The sequence below is a fragment of the Pollicipes pollicipes genome, unplaced genomic scaffold (genome assembly GCF_011947565.3).
Source record: "Pollicipes pollicipes isolate AB1234 unplaced genomic scaffold, Ppol_2.1 Scaffold_5110;HRSCAF=6035_pilon_pilon_pilon, whole genome shotgun sequence".
Lineage (NCBI taxonomy): Eukaryota > Metazoa > Arthropoda > Thecostraca > Pollicipedomorpha > Pollicipedidae > Pollicipes > Pollicipes pollicipes.
This window is the reverse complement of record NW_023596617.1, coordinates 205,971-231,420: the sequence shown is the minus strand read 5'-3', so window position 1 is coordinate 231,420 and position 25,450 is coordinate 205,971. Positions and strand designations below refer to the sequence as shown.

At 63.9% G+C, this 25,450-nt stretch overlaps 1 protein-coding gene across 1 annotated transcript in view; it reads right to left on the bottom strand.

Moving 5' to 3' along the window:
• LOC119101956 (uncharacterized) overlaps positions 1 to 20,242 on the bottom strand; it is a gene marked incomplete at its 3' end in the record, with an annotated part of 44,091 nt that extends 23,849 nt beyond the window's left edge. The window contains exons 1-14 of the mRNA XM_037225351.1: positions 19,926 to 20,242; positions 13,140 to 13,322; positions 12,105 to 12,194; positions 11,615 to 11,719; positions 10,612 to 10,815; positions 9,711 to 9,821; positions 9,290 to 9,400; positions 8,832 to 8,936; positions 8,396 to 8,566; positions 7,411 to 7,506; positions 6,736 to 6,834; positions 6,086 to 6,219; positions 5,247 to 5,353; positions 921 to 992 (exon numbers count right to left, since the gene is read on the bottom strand). Coding sequence (XP_037081246.1) covers positions 921 to 992; positions 5,247 to 5,353; positions 6,086 to 6,219; positions 6,736 to 6,834; positions 7,411 to 7,506; positions 8,396 to 8,566; positions 8,832 to 8,936; positions 9,290 to 9,400; positions 9,711 to 9,821; positions 10,612 to 10,815; positions 11,615 to 11,719; positions 12,105 to 12,194; positions 13,140 to 13,322; positions 19,926 to 20,153 — 1,816 coding nt within the window. The remainder of the gene's footprint in view (positions 1 to 920; positions 993 to 5,246; positions 5,354 to 6,085; positions 6,220 to 6,735; positions 6,835 to 7,410; positions 7,507 to 8,395; positions 8,567 to 8,831; positions 8,937 to 9,289; positions 9,401 to 9,710; positions 9,822 to 10,611; positions 10,816 to 11,614; positions 11,720 to 12,104; positions 12,195 to 13,139; positions 13,323 to 19,925) is intronic.
• Between the last annotated feature and the right edge of the window lie 5,208 nt (positions 20,243 to 25,450).

Below are 25,450 nucleotides of genomic sequence, written 5' to 3'. Positions count from 1 at the left end.
GACGGGCTCTGTCATCAGTGGAACTGTGGACTGTCGGCTCGCCGCACAGACGGGCTCTGTCATCGGTGAAACTGTGGACTGTCGGCTCGCCGCACAGACGGGCTCTGTCATCGGTGGAACTGTGGACTGTCGGCCCGCCACACAAACGGGCTCTGTCATCGGCGGAACTGCAGACTATCGGCCCGCCGCACAGACGGGCTCTGTCATCGGTGGAACTGTGGACTGTCGGCCCGCCACACAAACGGGCTCTGTCATCGGCGGAACTGTGGACTGTCGGCCCGCCGCACAGACGGGCTCTGTCATCGGTGGAACTGTGGACTGTCGGCTCGCCGCACAGACGGGCTCTGTCATCGGCGGAAGCGGCGCCGCAACAGCTGGGAATGCCATCCAAGCGCTTCTCCGGGCAGTCTAGATACACGCTCAATGCTTATCGAGTCAAGATAATATCCATCGCTTTGGTCTACGAGAACAAGAAGACAGCTGCCAGCTGTCAGGTGCACGCGAGACACATCAGTTTACGGTTGCCACTGGCACCATGGACTGAGCAGGGGCTAACGTTTTGGCTTGCCGAGAGGTATACTTTAAACCGTTCCCACACAATCTGAATGCGATACTTGTTAGTATGCTGCCCATGACCGACTGACTGCAACCAGGTTTACCTGGTAGCAGCTCTGTCCGTAAGATTTGCCTGGTGCAAATGCAAATATTACAGGGACAATGCCAATGGCTTTAACAGTTTTCACGTATAGACTTCTGCTAGTAGCAGCAATAAGATGCGATGCACAATGCAACCTGTAATTAATCCATCATACACCTAACCATACAGATAACATAAGAGATATAACCACAACTTCAGACAGTCAGAGGAGCCTACGCATGAAAGCGGACCACCACCACACGCGGCGGCCCTCGGTACTCACAGCGGACCACCTCGGCCGGCGCCTCCTCTCCCGTCTCCAGCACCATCCCTTGCGCCGGCGGAGACCGCGTCCCTGCAACGGACGGCACCCGCGTGATCACCATGGCGACCGGCCGCCCACTGCCGACGCCGGCGCCGCCAGGTGACACGCGGCGGCCGACGGACGCGCCGCCAGCGGCGCCCTGATTGGCCGACGGCCGCGCGGCCCGCTCCACTTGCGGACTCGCGCGCGCTCCGCACGCGCCGCCGGGAGGACGCGGCCCGGCGACCCCGGTCGCCCCCGGCGCACGAACCGGACCGGAACCCGCGGCCGGCTGGCTCCGACGTCGCTTGCTAGGCCCGGTGAAAGTGTGAGCGCGTGCGGGGCGTGGGAGCGAGGCTGGACGGGCGCGGCCGGCGCGTGTGGAGCGTTGACAGGCGGCGGGCGGCGCCGCCGCTCCGGTGTACCGGCTCGGCGGCTCGTTAGTGCCGCCAGGTGCCGACGGCTGCCCCCGGCCGCCGGGCACGAGGCGGGGGCAGAGGGCACCGCTCTGGCGCCAGCGCTTGGGCTGTGACCAGCCAAGAGATACCATCGGCGGACGGGTCTGGAAATCAGACGCTTCAACGGGAATAAGTAACCAACGACTAATTGGTCGTTGTGGTATCATTCACCTATGCCCCTACAATTTCAGGGAACGGCTCAGATTTAGACGAGGTATCAGCTTTGCAGATAGACTAATTGTTTGGACTGTTGTCCCCACTCGCTGTGTTAGTACACACCAGACCAGAACTTAAGCCTGACGCAATTACTCTATCCAAAACACGCACCAACCGTTCCTTGTCTAACGACACAATTCGTCAACAGTACCTACATGAGCTCACAAACAGCGCTCCCACCGCCGGCCCGCTATTCTCCGGCGTGCATCGCCCGCGCACCGAGTAAATTTCACGTTATGCCAAACTTATGATTTGGGGGAGCGGCATATCAGCTGATTTGACTGTGTGGTGCGCGTCTGATATGCGGGCGGTGTAAACCTAGATCACGGTCGGCGATCCTAACGCGGCAATCCTGAATCCTTACGTTCAGTGTTTATACATATACATATATATATATATATATATATATATATATATATATGCATGTATGTACATTTGGCGAGAGCTAAGACGTCGGCACCTTGACTTCTCAACAAAATATCATGTGCAGCTCAGCTATTTTGGTGCCACTGACAAAATCGATTTCCATTGGATGTGCTGTGATTGTTCTCACAAAACCCCTATTTTTACGTTCTCAACGAACGCTCTCCGTGCAAATAATCATGGTACTGCCTGGAGGTGGGTGAGGAGGGAGGTGGGGTGACGGGGAGGGGAGGGGTGCGAGTTTAGACATGACTCATAGTTCGATGCCATGGCAATGTTTCGTGTCAGTCGTGGGTGCTGATGCGGCCTGCCATCAGTTTCACTTCTCGCCTCGGAGCGCGCCGCCGCTGGGGCTGGCCGCCCCGGCCGCCCGGCCTGCGCGGCGGGCCAGTCGACTCTGCGCATGCGCCGGCGGCCCGGGTTTGCAGCCTCAGCCGGTGAGGATCTACGCTGACGACCGGATGGAATGAATCGATCGGGTCTTTTTTACCAGTGATGTGCCGTGGTAGGTCATGCAGTGTTGCTCAGTATAATTCTCATCGAAAAGGGGGCAAAAATCTTCAAAGTATGACTTCGAGAAGAAGGCATTTGCATTCCGGATTGTCAAATTGTTTTCTCTTGTGAGAGCCATACCCCATTCCCTAAGGTTTGAGTCCCCAGCCTTTTTGCGGATTTTTTCACGAGGAAAGAGCTACCATCACACAGGGCTTTTTCTTCGGGCATAATTTGATGGTAATGAGCAACCAGTGTCAGTGTTTAAGAGTATTTTCTTTTGCATAGGTGTAAAAACAAAATTCAAAAACCGAAACAAAAGCAAAAAGCTGGCTACCACGACACGGTGGATATCAGTGCGTACTTGACCCTGTAGGATTGTTAGTAACCATGAGACAGAAAAGACCACTACCGACGCCATATACCGAAACCTGACGCTGGTGAAACCGGTCTTGTGACCGCGATCAAAAGCGGGTCTCACCATTAGTGCGATGCCTTGGACGGAGGTGACGGTTCAGGCCAATCGGCCACACCTCAAACAAGTACGGTTAATGGCTGCCACCGCGCTTCTTGATAGGTTCAACCACGAAACATTCTGCTTAATGCGGAGCTGGCCAGCAAACTGAACAGCGCTCAGCTCATTACCGCATAATGCACATGACCTACATAGCAAACCACCAAGCGGCCCGTTTACGAGCCGCACCCAACAAGCAGGAGTCGCAGCACGAAAGGCTTACGGTGGGATGCATCCTCCGTCGAGTGACTTGGGAAACCTCGCAAGACCCGAGAAATCGATGGCAGTCGAAACCTTTACGAGCGCGCCTGATCCTGTCAGCCGTGGCAGAGCGTGGCGAGCGCCACGAGCCAACATCTGTAGCGTCGTAGGAGCCGCTAAGTCATACCGCCGGGCCTGGACCCGACTCACAGCGCCAGACTCGGACCCGACTCAGAGCGCCAGACTCGGACCCGACTCACAGCGCCAGACTCGGACCCGACTCACAGCGCCAGACTCGGACCCGACTCACAGCGCCGGACTCGGACCCGACTCACAGCGCCAGACTCGGACCCGACTCACAGCGCCAGACTCGGACCCGACTCACAGCGCCAGACCCGGACCCGACTCAGAGTGCCAGACCCGGACCCGACTCACAGCGCCAGACTCGGAGCCGACTCACAGCGCCAGACTCGGACCCGACTCACAGCGCCAGACTCGGACACGACTCAGAGCGCCAGACTCGGACTCGACTCCCAGCGCCAGACCCGGACCCGACTCAGAGTGCCAGACTCGGATCCGACTCCCAGCGCCAGACTCGGACCCGACTCACAGCGCCAGACCCGGACCCGACTCAGAGTGCCAGACTCGGACCCGACTCAGAGTGCCAGACTCGGATCCGACTCAGAGCGCCAGACTCGGACCCGACTCACGACTCAGACCGTTGGCCGGGCCGCGGGGTGAGCCGGCGCCGAGCCGGGTGTTTCCGGAGCGGCGGCCGACTAGCCGGGTCCATCCGGCCGGCCCCGTTTCGCGCAGGGGCTCCCAGGCGCCGGACGGCGGCGGTCGTGACCCGACCCCGGCAGGTCAGCGGCCGGCGCCGCGTCCGACGTCGCTCCCGTCCGGGGAGAGCGCGACACACTTCTGGCCGCGGTGGACGCGGCGGTGATGCGCGGGGACGCCCGGCCCGGCCGTATCATGGCCGTACCGCTGTGTAGCGTCCGAACACACCGCGGACAAGGGGGCTCAGAGACCGCCGCTCAGGCAAGGGGGGCTCGGAGACCGCCGCTCGGGCAAGGGGGGCTCGGAGACCGCCGCTCGGGCAAGGGGGCCAGAGGCCGCCGCTCAGGTAAGGAGGCTCAGAGACCGCCGCTCGGGCAAGGGGGCTCAGAGACCGCCGCTCAGATAAGGGGGGCTCAGAGGCCGCCGCTCGGGCAAGGAGGCTCAGAGACCGTCGCTCAGGCAAGGGGGGGGGTCAGAGACCGCAGGAGAATTTTAGATTCCACCTTCCACGGGCCACGAGTGGTGACCTCTGCCGAGATCATAATAAAAAAATGGCGCGCCCAGCGCGTTAATCCGACCCCGCTGACCTGGTTTGTACAATCAGACGCAGCCTGCACCGAAGGTCGTTAACACGCCTGTTTTACAACGGTACGCCGGCTTTCCGACACCGCTTTCCAACTGGTGTGCCCACGAATGGTTTTGACATCACGGGACTTGTGAGGGCCGTTGGCGGTGAGAAAACCCCACTCCAAAGACGGCTTAAGAACCACAGGGCCACAAGACGAGCCGGGCCAGAGTGAAGAGGAAGCGTGAGGCCGACGGAGCCGCCTCGGATGTCAGCTGACGGGCGGCGCTGGCCACGCGACGGCAGCTGGCCCGATGGACCGGGGGCTTGGTTCCAGCCTGGCTATGGCACCGCAGCTCGCGACTCTCGGGTCAGTGAAGGTACGCTGGGACTTCACCGCTGCCTACCTGAGTCCAGATGGTCAGTGACGCAGCTGGGCGGCGGTACGGCGCACCGGCGGCATAGACAGCCGGGTGTCAACTGCAACCGTGCCGAAGGCCAGCTGGTGGACACGTACCCCGCCGTTTCAACACACCAATGCCAGATTTCGACACTGCGTTCTGGGTGGCTTCACTCGCCACGTCAAACCACAGCCCCCCCCCCCCCTTGACCACACCCGGCGCGCGGCGCGAGGTCACGTCGCGTGACGGACTGACCTGGGTCAGTGGCGTGCGGGGGCGTGGCCGGCGCCCGGGGCTTCATCAGCTGCCGGTGGTGGACGACGCAGTACAGGCGGCCCTCGTGGCTGGCGTACGTGTCCACGCTGGAAGGCGGCGCGACCGTTTATGACACGGCGCTGGGGCACCGCCGGGGAGCACGGGGACGCGATGACGGACGTCCCGCGCAGATTCAAACCAAACTGGGTTCCGCCCGAGCGAACGGAGACGAGTTATGCGTAACGTGGTCCACTCATAGATCAAGTGCCGTGCCTCTCAGATCAATGGTACACCAAACATGAGCCCAGTCATTCCAGGGACGGCAGTGTACGCCAGCGCAGAAGCACTGCAGTACTAGCGAGGCGGTGTATGCTGGCAGCGGTGGGCAGCAAGACATTTCATCGAGGGCTGATACCCCCGGAACAATGGTCCGTTTCCACCGAAACACGGCAGCACAACCCAACAAAGGCAGATGAGTCAGCAGCGCCACCTCCTGCGCAGACCGAGCGGCTGGGCCCGAAAACCAGGGCATCGGGTCGGCCCTGTGAGACCGTAACGCTTGGGTCGCGGCGCAACTCACGACGGCCTCCGGCTTGGCAGAGATGTCTTTTGTCGATAGGTCCGCGGTTTACCAGCCCGAATCATGGATGTCCTCACATGGCGCACCGCTTCGTGATGTCGCCGGGCGTGTCTAAGCGTCCGTTCTCGCGGAGGGCCCGTCCCCCGGCCACTCCCGGGCGTGTTTGAGCGTCCGTTCTCGCGGAGGGCCCGTCCCCCGGCCACTCCCAGGCGTGTCTGAGCGTCCGTTCTCGTGGAGGGCCCGTCCCCCGGCCACTCACGTGATCTGCTTGCTGCACTCGCTGCAGCGGAAGCAGTTCTTGTGCCAGACGGCCTTCTCGGCGTGCACGCTCTCCATCTGGTAGACCTGGCGGCCGCAGGAGCGACACTCGGAGCCGGCCGCCTCCGCGGCGTCCTGCCACACACCACCACCCCGCTGTTAGACGCGCCGCCCGCCGCGGCATCGCTCACGCCGGAGGGGGGGGGGGGGGGGGGGGGGGACGCTGGGAGACGGCGGAGCGAGGTGACTGTGCTGAGTGAGAGAACTGCCGAGAGCAGCGGCGTGAGGTGACTGCGCTGAGTGAGAGAGCTGCCCAGAGCTGGTGTACCGAGCCCAGTGCTGCTGGGAGACGTGCGTGACGATGGCAGCCAGATAGCGTGAAATACTGCGCGTGGGGAGGTGGCGGGGTCTGGTGACGGTCAGCACCGGGCACTACCGCGCGTCCGTCATAACGCCGCGTGCAGGGACCAAACAGGAAACAACCCGGCCACGGGGACTGCCTGACTCGGCGAATCCACATGAATGAATGCAATGATGCAGACAACTGTGCTTGCTTAGTGACACACGCAAGAATGGATGTCACGAACAATCAGCCACTGGAGCCAGCAACCGGCTCCATAGGGCGCCACGAACACGCCCGCCGTCCGGTACCTTGCTGAACTTGCGCATGGCTTTGGAGCTGTCAAAGGAACGGACGTGGATCCGCGTGTGGTCCGGCGAGAGTGCGTCATCCTTCCCAAAGCTAGAGCGCTGAAAAGCAACGGGTTCAAATCAGCCTCGCCGACAGGCAGACGTCCGGCTCGCGCGAGGCCCGCCAGCCGGGGTGGCACAGGCGTGGGATAAAGCGAAAACCAGCAGTCGGAAATCGTGTAGGTATCTTACAACAAACGTAAAAAACACCCGCCACCAAAGCTTCCCAAGGGGATCAAACCAGGGTTCAAGCGTGCGTAATAACGTGCAGTTCATTACAAACCACTTCCACCACAATCCCACCACCATAGCATCCAGCGTGTGTGTCATAACACTTCAGTCGGTCCGTCACATATGTACATGGTTCATGCAACAGCCAAAGAAAGGCATCACTCCGCGCAGAAGAGAGCTCAGGGCGACACGCATTGACAAAGGAGAGACCTCCACCGAAGGCGTGAGAGTCAGCCCGACTCCGCGAGTCAGAGCGAGTCTGAGTCGGCCCAGAGGCGCTGCAACAGAGGAGCGGCGCGTCAGACGTGACAGAGGGCGCGTCAGACCGTGTGCGGGAGAGGCCTCTCGACTACAGAGTGCAGACGTCACCAGAGCGGGGCGGCGCGTCGGCCGCTGCCGTCTTACCAGGGCGGCGCTCAGGCCGGCCGCCTTGGTCAGCTCCCGGCCGGGGCTGGGTACGGCTGGCTCGCGCAGTTGGCTCAGGTCGCAGAAGCTGGCCCGCTGTAACACGCCCCACACCCTGTACAGAGCGTCCCGCCCAGCCGGCGCCAACACCGGGGGCAAGCGTCCGCCTCCGTCCTCCAGACACCGCTCTAAACCGCCCCACACCCTGTACAGGGCGGCTCGCCCAGCCGGCGCCGACACCGGGGACAAGCGTCAGCTCCCGCCCACAGACACCGCTCTAAACCGCCCCACACCCTGTACAGGGCGGCTCGCCCAGCCGGCGCCGACACCGGGGACAAGCGTCAGCTCCCGCCCACAGACACCGCTCTAAACCGCCCCACACCCTGTACAGAGCGGCTCGCCCAGCCGGCGCCGACACCGGGGGCAAGCGCCCGCCCCCGCCCACAGACACCGCTCTAAACCGCCCCACACCCTGTACAGAGCGTCCCGCCCAGCCGGCGCCGACACCGGGGACAAGCGTCAGCCCCCCGGTCCCAGACACCGCTCTAAACCGCCCTACATCCTGTACAGAGCGTCCCGCCCAGCCGGCGCCGACACCGGGGACAAGCGTCCGCCCCCGGTCCCAGACACCGCTCTAAACCGCCCTACACCCTGTACAGAGCGTCCCGCCCAGCCGGCGCCGACACCGGGGACAAGCGTCAGCCCCCGTCCCCAGACGGCCGCTGGTCCGGCCGGCGCCAAAGCCGGGACCGGGCACATCTCATCCGGGAGCAGCGATCTGACGTCGAAGTGACACCTAGCGGCCACGACCTCGGACGGAGGCGGCGAGCCGCATCACACCACACCGCACAACTCCTACACCCAGCCGTCGTCTGGTCGTCAGCCCGCCACCGCGACAACAGGCAGCCACGATCCCCCAACTACACAGCTGCCCACCGGCCACGCCCTCCGCCGGCCCGCGCGCACAGGGTGCGCCGCCGCGTACCAGGGTCTTGACGGAGACGCGGGAGAACACGTCCGAGTCGCGCAGGCCGCGCTCGGGCGTCGCCGGCGCCTGGCGGGCCGACGCCGGCGCCGGCGCCGCCAGCGTCAGGTCGCCCTCTGATTTGTACCGGCTCTTTGTCAGGGACGTCGGGGGCGTCAGAGGCGTTTCGTCCTGCCGGCGTCGTTAGTGGGTTAGCGGCGCGGCGGGCTGCGCAGCGGCGGCGGCGTCAGGCCGAGCCGCGCGCCGGCCGTACAGATATAGCACATGTTAGTAGGCTGCCGGCCTGTTGACAAAGTCACACTCAGTCTTGGGAGGGGCGGTTAGTTTAGCTAACATGCAAAACAAAGCCCGTCTTTTTAAAGGCCAGCTGATCTGCTTTTGCTCAGCGAGTTGAACTCAGTCAACGATTCGGTGTCCGCCCAGTGCTGTCCCCTACCTGGGCGGCAGCGCGCCGGTGGCGCCGCGCCTCGGCCGGCGCCTGAAGCCAGGAGCGCGGCACGGGCGAGGCCTGCAGGCCCGGCAGGTCCACCGCGCTGGAGCTCTGGGCAGCAGCGTTAGGCGGCGCGCGTTAGTCAAGCGAGTTAGGCCAGCGGCTGGTGACAGCTCATGTTAAAGACTACTATCACCGTCTTTCCACTAAACTGCCGAAGCTTGAGTCACTGCTCCCCGTTTTAAGCAATCTGTACAATGTCAGGAGACCACGACGCAACGAGTTCCGTAAAAGCGCCCCCCTCACTCCAGTCGCGCATGCATATACACAAACATACAAGTCTGATGTCAGAAAACGGTCGGACCCGCCCAGTATTTATCCGCCCGCAGTCCCGTTCGGGTACGGAGCGCGCCCGGGTCCGGGCTCGCGCCCGCTGAGGTCTGCCAGTCGGGGGCGGTCCTTACCAGGTCCCGGATACTGTTACAGCGCGGGGCGGGGCGGGGGGCGGCCGGCCGCAGTGTCGGCTCGGGGGCCGGCGCGTCCGACAGTCGACTGAGGTCACCGTAGCTGGCCCGCTGCGGGAGGTCACCCAGGTCAGTCGATGTCCGGCCGCCCGGTCTCGGCGCCCTGGCCGTCCGTTAGCAGTGCTAGTTAAGCCCCTGTTAGACGGGTTAGTGTAGGCGGCTTGACTTACTTTGTGATCTGTACATTCCGTTCAGGGTTAGGGTGGACATGACGTAAAATTTTCCTGACACACAAACGATGATACTGTTTTAAGGTCCCTTATATCGATAATGAAGAATGGGAAACCAACTTAAGACATCACGAAAAGTGAGCGAGTTGCTCGAAAAAGTCCCGACGTTGGCTGCAGTCGCATTGACTTACTAGGGCTTTAACTGAGACCCCCATGCACGCACTCTTCAGAGAGTCTGACTGGCTGAAGGGGTCACCGCCTGGTCTCTCCCCGGCCTGGGTCAGGTCATTCCAGCTGGTGCGCTAGGGACAGCGAGCCCAGTGTGTTAGTACCTCAAACACCACCGGCCCCCGGGGCGGTCTTCCGCCGCACAGCGACGGCCGCCAGGCCGCCGCCCCACATGCGAGCCAGGCGGCCAGCAGGGGCGCAGCGCATCATGTTGTTCTTCCCATATTATTGGACTTCCTGGGGTTATTTAGCACCGGAACCTCACACCGTTGGCATTCGCACAACACCATTTAGCTGGCATGCTAGTGGGCATGCAAACACATGCTACCGAGCACGAGGTTATACACTTCACAATCGCACACGTGTATCCTGGCCACGTGCCTGGATGCATCACACAAGCGAGCAGCGTCAACAGCTAGCGCTGCACGTCCCTCGCCCAATGAGCGGTGGCCGTGCCATGTAACTCTGAGCCACCGAGGCTGTAAACAGTACCGCCCGCTAGTGATCTAGCTACCGCTGCAGCCCGCAGCCCGCTCAGCAGTCTGGCCATACACAGGACCCGAGCAGGCCAAAGCGGTCTCATCACACGAGGTTGCGTTCCAATGACCGAGCTGCACCACTTCCGCTCGAGCGACGCCCATCGACCGATCACCGGCGCATCCCATGTGGAGCACCTTCGGCCCGGAGATCAAGCGGAGACACGGGCTGATCAGCACCCCCTGCGGCTAAAGCCAGGGCAGACGAGACGACCAGCGTCTGACGTTCTGCAGGGAGCACCAGGGACCAACACCTTCCCAAAGGGTGGTGCTGCCCGACCGGCCGGCACTGCCTGCCGCGCGCCTCGGCGGGCAGCGCGCCACTGACCAGTTTGTCGATGCTGACGCCGGTGCGGATGGTGCGGGGCGCCGGCCGGTCGGCGGCGCCGCCCGCCTGCCCGTGACCCTGCGCCTGCTGCACGTACGCCGCCCGGATGGAGGGCAGGCTGAGGCCGGCAGGCAGGTCGGCCGCCGCCGCCGCCTTCTGGCCGGCCGGCTTCGGGCCGCCGTCCGGGCTTGAGTACACGGACTTCTGCCGGCGCCGGGACACGCGGTCAGCGGCCGCTGCCAGCTGCGCCGGCTCCAGGGCGAGGGCCGGCGCCGCGCCGCCGGCTGCGGCGGCCGCCTGGCGAGATCACACTGTGCCACCGGCGCCGCCCGCGGCTGGGGCCGGCGCGGCACCGCTGGCGCGCGGCCCGCCCGCCGGCGCTCGGTTGCACTGCTAGTGTGGGCGCGCGCGGCGGCCGTGACAGCGCGGAACCGAATCCGTACGGTATTGCGGAGAGCGGACGTAACGAGGCCGGGCGAGGCACGAGCATTGCTGCATGGCTCACGGGAAGTGATTACGGCAGACAATACAAACGGCTCGTAACGGCAACATAATACTTTTCATGGGAGCAACGGGATACCCCTACGCTTAGCAGAAAGTCGATCAGGGTTTGCTGCAAAGCATTCAGACATATTGCAATGCTGAAAGATGTTCCTAAGTGTTCCCAAATGTGGAGACACATTATTACGGCTAGGCTCACAACTATGCATACAGGATGTGGTCTACTTTTCAGTGAACGCAAACTTCGTCACCGATGAAGACCCTCTTTTCAAACAAAGCGAAATGTGCATGTCAAATGGAGTCCACAATGACCATAGTCATGCCAGCCAAGGTTGCAGATTAGCCATGTGCTGGGTACGGCATATGCTGGATAACCTGTAGGTAGACAGGACGCGAACAACACAACTGCTCAAGTGAACCCACGAAGGTAGCAGCGCAGGTGCGTCACACATTCACACCAGGAGGTGCCACTGTTGGGGGCTGCGCGCAGCGCGTGACGTACCAGCGAGGCCATGTTGACCGTGATCTTGGACATGTCTCGAGGCCGCGCCTCGCCGGTGGGCCCGGCGCGGGCCGCGGCCGCCGGCGGCGCCGCGTACGTGTTTTTCTGGCGACGGGCGGCGACGGCGTCAGCGCCTCGGCAGCGCGGGTGCGCGCCGGCGAGCTGCGCACCACTGTACATTCCACCGCGCGAAGCACTGTTCAGACATACGAATGCACACACGTGTACGCACATACACACGCACGCATGCACACACACATATGCCCAGACATAGCCACACCCACACACACGTGCGATGGTCCGTCCGATGGCGACGCGGTACAATGCAGCGCCTCACAGACACGATGCACGACACCGCCGGCGACACAGGACGCTTCTCTCCCTCTCTGTCTCGCTCGGCGGCGTTCTCTCCCGGTATCTGCACGCCCCGGCCCCCCTCCCCCCCCCCCCCCAGCGGCGCCGTGACAGGTCCACCGGCCGGACCACGTACCAGGTTTTTGATTGACACGCCCGTGTCGGGGCGCCGCACGGGCCGCGCGGTCGCTTTCGCAGAGTCGAAGTTCGTCAGGTAACTCGATCGCTGAAAGGTTACCGTCGCTCTTTGAAAACGCGCCGCGCGCCAGCGCCGGGCGCTCGCGATACGCGGAAGCTGGTCGGAAACGCAGCAGGTCGCCGCCTGGTGTGGCGTCTGCGTGTGAAACGCTACCGGACCCGACCATGCTTCGGCAGACGAGGCTAACAAGTCTAGCTGAAATCAAAATTTCAGACCAAAACATTAACGAAGTTACAATTAACGAACTTACATGAACGAATTTACTGTATTGCGCTGCTGGCACGTGGGTCAAATATCGGACTGATACTGCATGCCTCTTCGATGCAGTTCTATGCACTCCAAACCGGAACCGTGCGGCCCGACATTGGCGGCCGGAGTGTTCACGTGAGAGAATGTTAGCCGGGGAAATGGCGACGAGTCTGCAGCCGGAAAGACGCCGAAAGTCAGGTGTGGGAGGAGAGATCGTGCGCGTGCGACTCAGACGGGTTACGTGCGAACAGTTGACCGGAGCGTGCGGCCGTGCCGGAGAGAAAAACACACACCGAGAGAGACAGAGAGAGAGAGAGTGCGCAACCGCCACGCGCAGGGAGACGACCAGAAGGCGTGACAAAGGAGAATGGAGCCAAGATGAACCGGGGAGGAAGCCCATATGAACGACAAAACGGACAGGCTTAGATGGACATGCGTGCGTCCACGCTGCTCATTAGTCCGCACTTGACGCAATACGAAGGAAATGTAGAAAAACCAACAGTACGTGCTTTCTCAACATTGCGAAGGTCGTTTTGCCAGCGCGCTAAGACACATTCATTGGCCGTGCGAGTGTAACACACAGAGCAGCCAGAAAGGCAGACCAGAGACGACAGCCGACCACCTCACGCCGTCCTTCCACCAGCCCCGCCCAACTGCATGCGCCAAGGGCCGACCGCGTCACCGGCCTCCGGGCCTGCGGCGGCGCCAGGCCGCGCTGCTGACCAGCTGTCGCAGGTTGACGTTGGCCAGCTCGTCGTCGTTGTCGGCCTCGGAGCTCTCGGAGAGGCGGGCGCGGCCGGCGCCGGCGCCGCTGTCCTGGCTGCGCGTCAGCGAGCTGGCGCCGCTGCTGCCCTCCGAGCTGATGTCCGAGTCGCCCTCCGAGTCGAGCGCCGGCCGAGCCGAGCCCTGCGGTCGGGAGTACGCCGGCCCGGTCACCGCACGGTCGGTGCGGGGTCGGGAATACGCCGGCCCGGTCACCGCACGGTCGGTGCGGGGTCGGGGGCACGCCGGCCCGGTCACCGTACAGTCGGTACAGGGCCGGGGTACGCCGGCCCGGTCACCGCGCGGTCGGTGCAGGGTCGGGGTACGCCGGCCCGGTCACCGCGCGGTCGGTGCGGGGTCGGGGGTACGCCGGCCCGGTCACCGCGCGGTCGGTGCGGGCTCGCGCGAGTATGTTATGAGAGAGCAGCTTGGGTAGCATGATACCAAAGTGCCGACATGTCAATTCAAGTCTTACTGGGAGGATGCATTACATGACTTGAACATGCACGCGTGAGATTTCTTGGCCAGCTACAGAAGAGCAAACCGAAAGCAGCAAGCTTGGGTACCGGCCGAAGCTGTTCGTAACGCTTTTGTGGCATGGGAGATAATAAAAGCCTTCACACTGCCGCAGGACAGCGTTGCTAAATCAAAAAGCCTCAACACGAAGGTACCCACCCTAACACGCTTCAGCACCTCAAACAGAACAGCCCATGCACACAACATCCAAACTAGCTCCGTCTATCGCAGTCAGCTGGCGCACGCGGCACTGGGGAGTAGCGATAGCGTCGAGCCTAATGGCCCCGGGGTGCAGGCCGGCGGCCGCGCGGCGCGGCTGCACCGACCGCGTGCATGCGGACCAAGCATGGTCAGCACGCCAGCCGCCTGGTCACAGGCTGCCTGCCCCCATTCAGGCCTGTTACTCTGCGCTCCCAGTGCGGGCCGACCCGTACCACGGCCGCCCGGCTAGAGCCCCGAGGAACGGACACACACCTGCCCACACTCACAGAACCCCACACACGCACAGGCAGAGGCAGGGGCCGGCTACCCGAGCGGGCCAGCGGCGGATCTAGCGGCTCGAGGTGCGCGAGCAGTGTGCCCGGCCGACATGCTGACAACGTGCGTGCGCCCCTGCCGCCGCTCGGAGCGGGCCAGCGGGCGGGCGGCGCAGCGCCGCAGGCCACAGCGGGGTCACGCAGGCCACAGCGGAGTCACGCGGGCCACGGTCAGCGACAGCCACGGGCGAAAGCGGCGGCCACTTACAGAGCGCGGTCGTGGGGGGAGATCCGCTGGCAGTCCGCGATCAGCGCAGACCGCCGGCGCCGCCAAGTCACCACTGGCCCGGCGCGCGTCCTACGGGGGCGCGCCGTCGATAAGATAACCTGAAAGCTGCGCGGCAGGTGGCTTAACCGGGACGATCAGAGGTGTCGGGGGCGAAGGTCAGCGGCGAACGCGGCGCACCTGCCGCCCCCCGCGACGCGGCGTGAGCGCGCCTCTCCACCGGAGAGGGCCGGGTCCCCACGCACACCCGGCCGCCGACTCAGGGCACGCGGCACGCGGCGGCGCCGATCCGCGGGGCCGGGGCATCGCGGTCCGCCTGCACCGGCCGGTGCCGCCCCAGCCGGCGGCGGTGCGGACGGCACACGGCGCGCCCGCCCGCCCGCCGGGCTGAGTGGGTGTAATGACACCGAGCCGGCGGCTGGTCCCGACCGAACACCAGCTGGAGGCGGTTCATGCACAGCCCGATTCCGCCGCCGGCATAGACACTCTCTCAAGACAGTGGGAAGAAGGAGGGATGAGACGACGCGCCTTTCGTCAAGTTTCGTACATGATAGTCGATAACTATGTGCATCGATCAGGGTCGCACAGCTTGTCCATTAGCAGCCGGGTGGCCGGGTCAAACCGCCCCACACTCAGCCGCCTCGTGACCGCGTGACACGGCGGCGCGCGTCACGCCGCCGAGTCACGCGGCGTATCGCCGTTACGCCGCGTGACCGGCGCCGCGTCCATTCAGCGTCCAGCGCCTCTGACCTGCAGGCCGACTGTGACCCACTGTCGACACAGCGGCCCGTCGCCGACCGTATTGGCTGTCCGCCGGCCCCGCTGGCCCAATCAGCGGAGATGGGTCGGCCGCACCAGCACAAACAGCCACTCTCTCACTCGATCCCACCGCCGTGGCCTGAGACTCGAGCTCGGGTGAGTGAATTCAGAGTCCAGTTCTTCCCCGACAAAGTAGCCACCTGATCCCCGTTCTTCATAAGCCATTGAAAGCCTATTCCATACCCCAAGCTCATGCCCCACTCGGCCCAGAGGCGATGTGCGTTTGATTCGAAATGGATGCGCCGTTCACGGCCGTGTATGTCTGACAAACGGGCAGGTCCCGATCATATGTGAAAAGCGTGGTCGATGATGTATTTAGCTGCAGATCACTTGCCAACAACTGTTTTTCAAATAACATTCCAGCGCGCTACATGTCTCCATGGGGTTGGATCAGATGATTCCACTCGAGCCCATATTCCGAATAAAGGCGTCCCTCATTGGCATGTGTCTATGACGCTAAGTGGGCGGGCCTTGGGTCAATGAACAAATGATGGGTCAATGAACAAATGGGCTCTGAGAGGACTACACATAACGCCACACACGGGCGGCCGCACTGGCGTGAGAACTGTTACGACGCACTTCCCGGTGACGTCATAGGTTGCAGCCTGCGAATGGCGTTTGGCAATGGTGAACGGCGCAGCGGCCATGCCGGCCGCCCAAACCGCTGTTCGTCGGAGTGCGAGGTCCCGGGATCGCGCCCCGTCGCGGCCACTCGGAGTGGCGTCGGCCTGCCGCCTCGAAGGAGCCAGGTTACTCTACGCTGATCGATGCCGCAGCGCCGGCCATCACTCAGCCCCACCTGCTCCGCCACCCATCCGGGCGTCATTACCCAGCCGCGATACGTGTGACGGCCGACACCAAGCGCCGGCCGGCCAGCTGACGCCCTCACCGGGCGTTAATCAGACGTCGAGCCGGCGGCGGCCGCACCGCACCGTACCGGCCGTCCGCCGCCGGCGCACGCCGGCAGCGGACGCGCGCCACTCGGCCGGCGTGCAACTTCCGGTCGAGGCGCGGCCGACGCGGCCAGCGTGCGCCCGCGACGCGACGACAGACTGCAGTGGGGGCGGGTGTTGGAGCTGGTGCTAGCAGACTGCAGCGGGGGCGGGTATCGGAGCCGGCGCTGGCAGACTGCAGCGGGGGCGGGTATCGAGGCGGTCGACCGCGCCGCGCTGACCTGACGCGCTATCAAGCACAGGCGGCTTGTTGAAAGCGGTGCGAGCAGGACCGGATGTGAGGGCGCACTTTCGGCTCGGCCAGGCTAGGCGCCGTCTGATAAGATGAGCGTTGGAGGACGGCGGCTCAGATCATACCGTTGAGCCGAGATCGGACTATCACTGAGGCCAGTGATCAAACAGCTCTAGAGTCGAAATTTAGAGCGCATGGTTTGCCGACTAATGACAATGTTGGTGACGCAACCAAGACATATTCTGATGGATTGGCCTTCGCCCAATGGCAAAATAACACTGATTGCACCGGCACCACATCCATTTTCCGAATGTTGCTTCCTGCGAACATTGCAAGGATTTTTTCACGAGGCTCCTGTACAGCCCAATATTCAAGCGCTCCAAACGCGGTTTCAAAGAGACGTTGCCACATCTAAAAATGCAATGCTTTGTTAGGAACGCAATCAAAACCAGACTGACCACCACTTTTTTGCTGCACTTTGCATGCGATATCACCGATAAAAACACCATCTGGTATCTGATAAAGCCCCAAAGTTTACCGTCGATAACTGACACTGACACAGTTTCCTTCAATAAAACCGGCTTGTTCCACACGATCGTGACTCGGCCTCAGCGCCTGAGCCCAAATACTTTCCGACGGTACATCTGCCACCTGACCGACACCCCAGCCAAATCCGGGCAGAATCGCCAAAAACGAAATTACTTCGTTTAAGCGACGGCAGGACTCGACGTCCCATAAAACATCACAGCACCCGAATAGGCGTTCGAAGGCCGCAACATCCTTAACGGGAGGTGCTCCGACCTTGGAAGTCAGGAACTGCGAACCCAGCTCCCATTCGCGTGCCGCCTTGGGCGGGGACACAAGCGGCGCCGGGCCGGCAGCGCGCCGCGCGCCACGCCGTCCGCGGCCGGCGTGGCGCTCCGCTGCCTCCGCGGCGGCCCGCCCCGCGGCCCGGGACCGGGCCCGGCGCAGCCAGCCGCGGTTCCCAACACCGGCGGAATGTTGATCGCACGCCGCAGCGGCGCGCCGACAATGCATCGGCTTCGCCATCCATCACTGCGGTGCCGTATACGGTCGGCGGTCGCTCAGAGGAGAGCGGCGCCGGGTCAGCAGCGCGCCGACCCCGCGCGGCCGCCGCTCCGCGCCGCACACGAGCAATTACAGACCGAGTCTCTGGGCGCCGAAGCAGGCGCCTCTCGGGTCAGGCTCGCCTGTCACTGGCCGTGTTGTTTGACCTGGTTCGTCGGGTGGGCACGTGGGTGCGGGGCGAAGAGGTCTCGAATACCGACCCGGCTGGACGTCAGCTCCCGTCACAAATCCGTTAGACGGACCGTGTTCAATCATAATGAAGATAACGACGTGTCGTCCTGCGCTAGCACACTGACTTTGTCGCAAGGCACGCGTGCTTGACTTGACACGCGAGCCAGGTCCGGGACAGCTTAACGCGATGACCGTACGCCAGTCAAGACCCAGAGTACGTCCAGGTAACCGCCCAAACCGGTTCCTGCGATGTTATCTGGGCGCGGGTATCAAGCATACAATCACCGTCGCTGACAGATCTCGAGTCCGTGTTTAGGAGCTGGCGCATCGCGCAGATGGACCGGTCGGCGAAGCTGTTCTGCCGGCGCGGGACGCCTGGGCAGCCCGGCCCAGCCCGGCCCGGCCCAGCCCAGCCCAGCCCAGCCCAGCCCGGCCCAGCCCAGCCCAGCCCAGCCCAGCTCGGCTCGGCTCGGCTCGGCTCGGCTCGGCTCACCTCGGGTCGGGCTAGGTCGTCTGACCGCGCTCCGCGGGCCGTCTGACCCGGTTCTGCGGCGACCGGCGGCGCCAGTCACGGCCGGCGCCGGGGGTGGTGGGTTGATTATGGGAATCTAGTGAATTCCGGGCCTTATGAACCTTGAGGCATGCCCTGCCGACCACATAAAGGTTGTCAACAAGTTAACAGCAAGTCGGGCCCAACCATTCCAAAGCCTGAGGTGGAGCGTCGCTTCTGGTAATGCACCACCGGCAATGGATGGGTGAGTGGTTCCAGTTTCTCTTCGGCTCTATCGAAACTGTCGATCAGCGCGCCGGTCGGTCAAAGGACCCACGGCGGCCGCAGGCCGGGAGCACGGAGCTTTTCATCTCCGCTGCTCTCTTTCCCTATCGGCGTCGTCGTTCCGCTCACATTGAGCCAGAGGACGTCAGCCGGCTCATCGTCGACAGGCCCTGGCGATCGCCCGGATCATGGGGCGGCCGCCGGGAGGGCCGCGGACCGCACCCGGGCCAGAGGCGCCCGCCGCGCCGCCGCCGCTAACTGGGCCAGCCCGGGGCGCCGGCGCACGCGGCGCGATCTCCGGCCGCGATAGGTTTGTTCCGGGCAGATCCGCGCGACTCGCGGCGCCCCGCGACGCCGCGCGGCGACACAGCTGACCCAGATCGGCGGAGGAGCGCCGGCCGCCGGCGCACCGCGGCAAGTGCGCCTCTTCCCGGTGCGACAACAGGTACCGGGGAGAGGCGCGCGCGGTCAGCAGCTGCCAGTCCGCGGCGAAAACAGGGAGGAGACGGCGCCCGACCGCCCCCGGTGCCGATCACGAACGGGCAGCGGCCTTCTTCGATGCATGGAGATAAGGGAGTGGGTGGTAAACAGACCCATGAAGGGAAATGGGGGATCCAGGGGAAGATAACACTAATTGTTTCGCTTTCTGTTGACGTCACCAGCCGGCAGTGCCGCGCGCTGCCGCACGCTGCCCAAGAGGCATTCATCGCAGCGCAGCTGGCTCAGTCAGCCCACTGATGGTCAGTCTGCACAGACCTCACGACCAAACACGCCAGCGAGATGGCCCGGCACATCTGTCGCGGAATGTGAATGTCCCATCTGACTGTTTATCTCTGACACACATCCCACCCCATTCTTCAGCATGAGAGGGTGCTCGGCTCCGGCCCTGAGCGTCGTCGGAGCCGCCGGACGTCATCTTACGCCGCGGGGAGTCCACACGGCAGCGGTCCGGTCCAAGTGGGCAGATTTGGGACAGTCATCCCGGCCACTTCCGGAGCTGTAGCTGGACCACACCCCGGGGCGAAAGCACGGAGATTTACGACCGTACCCAGAGCGGCACGTTTTGCAGTCCTCAACGAGCGCGTGGGAATAACCCGCACGCGCATGCAACGGAACTGTGAAGGTAACGCCTGCGCTGGCCGGCGGGGGAGCCTGTCCATATGCGTGTCACTATGCCGTCAATCGCCTGAGAGCCAGGGCGGGGGACAGGACTGCTGGCAGCACCACCCGGTCACCGGAGGGGCCACACATCACCACCGCACATCCCCACACCCGTCAGACACCCGCGTGCCAGCGAAGAGCACGCCCCCCCCCCCCCCCCCAGCCGGTCGGCCGCACAGCGGAACGACACACAGCAGGACCACACCCCCACAACAAGCAGAGCACGGGGCGGGGCCCGGCCGGCGCCGCGCCGCGCCGCGCTGTCTGACCTGGTGACCCGCTGCCGGCCGTGGGCGGCGTCGGGAGACCTCCCGCACGCGCGTGGCCGCCAGCGGGACGTAGGAGCGCGTGTCAGCAGGGCCGGGGCGCCAGCCGGCCCCAGCTGACCCGCCGGCACCGGCGGCCGCCGAACCGCCCACGTTCAGGCTGTCCGCCGAGAACGAGCGCATGGCGTTCTTGACCAGTGTCGGCGACAGCAGGCCGCCGGTCGACGCCATTGTGGCGGCGGGTCGCCGCGCGCGTGCCGGGGTCGTCGGGTCACACCGCTTCCGCGCCGGTCACACGCGGGTCGCCGCGTGTGCGCGCGCGCGGCCACTCGGCACGGCTCGCCGCGACGAGCACGTCTGTGGAGGAGGCCGCGCGCCGGCCGCCGGCCGCGACCGGCGCGCCCCTGGCGGCGGCGCGGCGAAGCGCTTCCACGCCGCCGCGTGCCGGGCATAATAATCGGAATATTTGGTGCTGGCCGGCGTCATGTCGAGGAATGCAGGACGTGGGATGGCGGGCAGCCTGCTCAGGTTTTCCGTCCCCATCGGGGCCGTCGTCTCATGCGTCGACGGGTCGTTTATTACAACTCCAGCTACCACAAGAATGCTCAACAAAGACTGATGATGATATAACTTCGGTGTAGAAATGGGGAGAATGCAAATGTACAGTTTATGGGATGGCGTTACTGCAGATGCAGCCGCCGCGTGCAGACAACACTTAGGATCCGCTGATGGGGCGAGGCATCCCGCCCAAGCACCCTAACACAGAGCGAGCGGCATCGCGCCACGAGTCGCGCTTGCCCTAACCAGCAAACACGTCCACCACCGGAGGTCAGCCAGTGTTAACTCATGGCGCCACACGTCCAACGCCGGCACGTCAGCTCCCGTGCCCGCCTAACCCACTCGTCGAGCCGGGCCGCCGGCCGGCCGGCGCCGCGCACGTCCCAGCGCCGCCGCGTCGCTCCACGTGACGCACGCCGGCGCCGCCGCGTCCGGCGCCGAGCGTCACGTCAGCATGACGGCCGCCGAGCCGGCGTGACCCGGCGGCGGCGCAGGTCACTGCAGCCCCTCCCCGGTGGGGGCACACGCCCGGCCGGCCGGACGCCGTCATCACGCCGCGTTATCACTCGACGGAGGGCGGCTCGGCGAGGCCGGTGACCGCGGCCGGACGGCCAGCTGACACTGACACTGACCATGTCATGCGGACACTGACAGCGCGCGCCGGCCGGGCCACGAAGCGCGTCCAACACGCCTGCAACAGTCCCCAGTGGCCGCCACCGACGGGCGGGCGGGCAGCGCGAGCGGACCGGCGCCGGCGGCGCGCACCGTCGGCTCAGGGCGCCGCCGGCGGGCCCGCGCCGGGCACGCGGACTGAGCGGCGGCCGCCATGTGACGGACAGCACGGTTGGGCTGCCCCCGGCTGAGCGGCCGGCTCTCAGCGCTCCGACCGGCGGGAAGCGGGGCGGCCCGGCCTCCTGGACGGCCGAGAGGCACGCCACCAACGGCGGCGCCGGCGAAAGCGCGCTCCGACATGCGCATTTAACGCGGTGCATCGCACTCCTCTCCACCCCCTCCACCCCTCCCCGCCTCTCCCTCTCCCTCTCGCTCTTTCTCTTTGTCTGTTCCTCTCCCCTTCCTCTTCCTTTCTTCCTCGTTGCTTATTTTCCGCCCGTTTTTTTGTTGGCAATTCGCATGCTAGTTTGACACGCAGCCCATTGGCGACAACAGCTTTCTAGCGCCACGATGCATCCTGCGATAGGCGCACAAAAACTGTAGTATTCCCATGACCCAGTCCCGCCCTGGCCGCACGGCGACGGCGGCGTCTCAGTGGACGGACGGGAGCGATGTTTCCTTGAATTAAGAGCCGTTTGAAGACGGGTCCAAGGGCGCGAGCGGAGGCCGGCCTCGACGGACCACCATCGAAATGGGCATCGGGTTTCACAACGGACGGCAATGGCGCCAATTACACCGGGCCCGGGCCGAGAGCTCTAAATCTGGCGGTATTCACTAGGAAGTGCCAACACATTAACAGGAAGTCGCAAACAATGCGATTAGACCGAAGCGACAATGCAATTAACCAACGAGGCGCAGTGCGAGGTGCTGGGAAAACGTCATTACCGCGGCGATAATTGCGCCTCGAGCCGCGGGCCGTCACGGCGGCGGCACGTCAGACCGCGCCGCACCGGATCGCCTGCCTCGGTCGGCGCGACTCCCGTGTCCGCGCCATCTCCCACACGGCGCGAGTCCACCGCCGAGCGCGGCGGTCGACAGCGGCCGCTCTCGCGGGCGGCGGCCTCCGGCGGGGCGCCGCCGAGCCCCGACGCAGACGTCACGCAGGTGTGACACGGCCGGCCACGGGGCCCGCGGTGGGGAGCGGCGCAGGCGGCCGGTCAACCAGCCGGCGGCGGGCGGCGGGCGGCGGGCGGCGGGCGGTCCGGCCGGCGCTCCGGCGCGGTGACCTCCTCGACCGAACCTGGTGCGGCGCTCCGCCGGCCGCCGCCGGCTCTAATTAGCCGACCGCCCGTGGCCGGCGCCGCCGCCGCCGTCCGCCGCGGTGTGGATGGCCGCGCCGGCGCCGGCGGCACCGGCCGGCGCGACGTTAGCCCAGATGCGGACCGGCCCCGGTCTCCGCCTCCCAGTGAAAACCGCGGCGCGGGACGCCGCCGAGTGTCGGCGGAGGTGTCGCGGCGGGCGCTCGCGCGGCGGTGGGGTTCCTGGCCCGGATGCGACGCGCTTGGTATGAGGGCCACCAAGATAGGGTGATGCCCGGGAAGATCAGGCGAGGTTCCAGTTTATCAGATAAGACGATGCCCCGGGAGATCGGGTGCTGCTCGAGAAGGTCAGGCGGTGTTTGGGGAGAGCCGGCGATGTCCGGGGAGATCAGGTGCTGTTCGGGAAAATCAGGCGCTGTTCGGGGAGATCAGGAGATGTTCGGGGAAATCTAAAGCTATTCGGGGAGATCAGGCAACGGTCAGGGAGCTCAGGCCGTACTGAACATCAGGCGATGATCGGGAAAATCAGCCGACTCACGGGGGCGTGACTGGACGAACTCAGTATGCTGCAGGAGGTGGTGCGGAATAGGGTGGGCTATGTATTATCGTTTGCGCGAACAACAGATTACAGAGCACGAATCTTTGTTGAGCCCTTTCGTTGCAAAAGGACAGCCTTGAACGTGGTATTAGCAAAGCAACGAGACGGCTTTAGGAACGGCGCCGTTTCACTATCAGCGTCTGTGCGCGATGACAGTAGCAGGCAGTTCTCCTCGCTCATTGCTATGGCAGCAGCGCGGCAGTTCTCGCGGTCAATCACCATGACAGTCAGCAGGGGAGTTCTCCCGGTCATTGCTATGACAGTCAGCAGGGCAGTTCTCCCCACCATTGCTATGACAGTCAGCAGGCAGTTCTCCCGGTCACCACCATGACAGTCAGCATGGAGTTCTCCCGGCCATTGCTATGACAGTCAGCAGGCAGTTCTCGCAGTCATTGCTATGGTAGTCAGCAGGCAGTTCTAGCGGTCATTACAATGGCAGTCAGCAGGCAGTTCTAGCGGTCATTACAATGACAGTCAGCAGGCAGTTCTCCCGGTCATTGCTATGGCAGCAGCAGTCAGTTATCCCCGTCATTACTATGCCAGTCAGCAGGGAGTTCTCCCGGTCATTGCTATGCTCTGCTGACGCCATGCCTGGCAGCGTTTGCCAAGTGGGCCAAGCTTGCTGAATTCTGGCAATGCGTGTTACCTCACCAACATCCTTCGTCTTGCTTGTGTGGAAATACGAATGTGTGAAAGCAGACACGATTTCTGCATCGAAATTCGTTGACTAAAATTTGTATCGTTCTTTATGCGGGGGTGCTTAACATGACAACGCTTATATGACACTACAGATGCTTATGACGTACAAACGACATGTGAATGGTCCCTCTCCGTAATAGAACACAAAGCAGCTGTTTGCAGCATTCATAAGTGCAATTCTGAACATGGCTATGGTTACCATGACATTGCAGATGCTAATCACGTAGAAAAGGTATCTGATCGCATCCCAGCACAGGGAAGCTCGGCTGTTATCATGGACAACTGTGTAACCACGAGCTCAGGTCGGGGCAGAATACGAAAGGAGGCGCACATCACGACCACGAGCTCACCTGCACCAAACCCGCCCCTGTACAAGCTTCCTTCTTCAACGCGACAGCTGTCACAACGGGTTGCTGCGCTCATAATCCAAGTGGTGCCACATCCGGTAAACATTCCGCCAGCTTCCACCCGCCGGCCGGGTGACGGCAGCGGCTCACGAGAGCGCGCGACCTCGGAGGCCGCTGACCCACCCGCAGAGCCGCGCATCGCGGCCGGCCGGCCAGGCAGCGAGCCGGCAGACAGACAGCTGGCCGCCGCCGGCTCGGTGAGGTAACAGACGCTAACGACCGCCGACGCAACGCCGCCGAGTGAAACGGGCATATATCGACAGGCGGCCAGTGTGCCGGCGACGCCGGCGCCCGTCACGGCGTGGACTGCAGCCGGGCTAGCGGCTCTCTCCGGACCATTAGCGGCTCGGAGCCGGCAGGAAAGGCCGGCGCGACGGGCCGCCGAAAGTCCGTCGGCCGAGCAGAGAGAGAGAGTTGGCACGGACAGATCAACAGCCGCTGGCGACGGCGCCGCATCGCACGCCCATCTCGGGCGCAGCGGGCCGGCGGCCGGCGCAGGGGGGCGTCGTCAGCGGCGGGGGCGGCGGCGGCGGCGAGAGGCGCTAATCCCACTACCCGCCGACAGATATAGGACGGCCGGGGGAAGACAGTCGGCACGCAAACAGGCACGGGAGGAAGAAAGTGGGGGAAAACAATCGGGACCGCAAGGAGTAAACAGGGTCCACCGACTGTGACCGGCGCAGCCGCGTCGCCCGCCTCAGGAAGCCGCATAACTTCCAAGGCCTTGACTGCCGTCAGCTGCGACGATCGAAGCCTTACATGCACCACTGACGGCGACCACTCTGGCTTCACGGTGCGGGTGACCGGCCGCCGTGTTCAGCCGCGCAAGACATGTAGTCGCAGGCACAGCCCGGCTAGTTCCAGGGACACATGTACTCGTGGCGCACGGCCATCGAAATGCAAGGGCATGGGGCGCGTCAGAGCTGGCTGCGTGACGGCGCGTTGCGAAGCTCCAGCGTGCGATTCAACGCGCTTGAAAATAACCGAACGTACTTACTCAAACCTTTCATAGCCAGTGAGGAAACAGGACAACGCGGAATGTTTTTGTTCAGTTACATTTCACTCGAATCGCTCATTTTTGCCTGTGCGCACTTCCCGTGAGCCGGCGTCCCAAATGTCAGCTGTCCTGTCCGAGGCGTCGACATCACGTGACCCAGATTGCGGCGCCAGTGCCGGCCGCCTCCCACCAGCCGCGCACCGTGGCGGGGAGACCCGCCGACCGACCACGTGCGCCACGTGCTGCGGCCCGGCCGGCGCGCGACACGCGTCCACGGCCACTCCCACCGCGCGTCGCCGCCTGCTCGGGAGATGACAAACGGCCGTGGGAAACGGGCT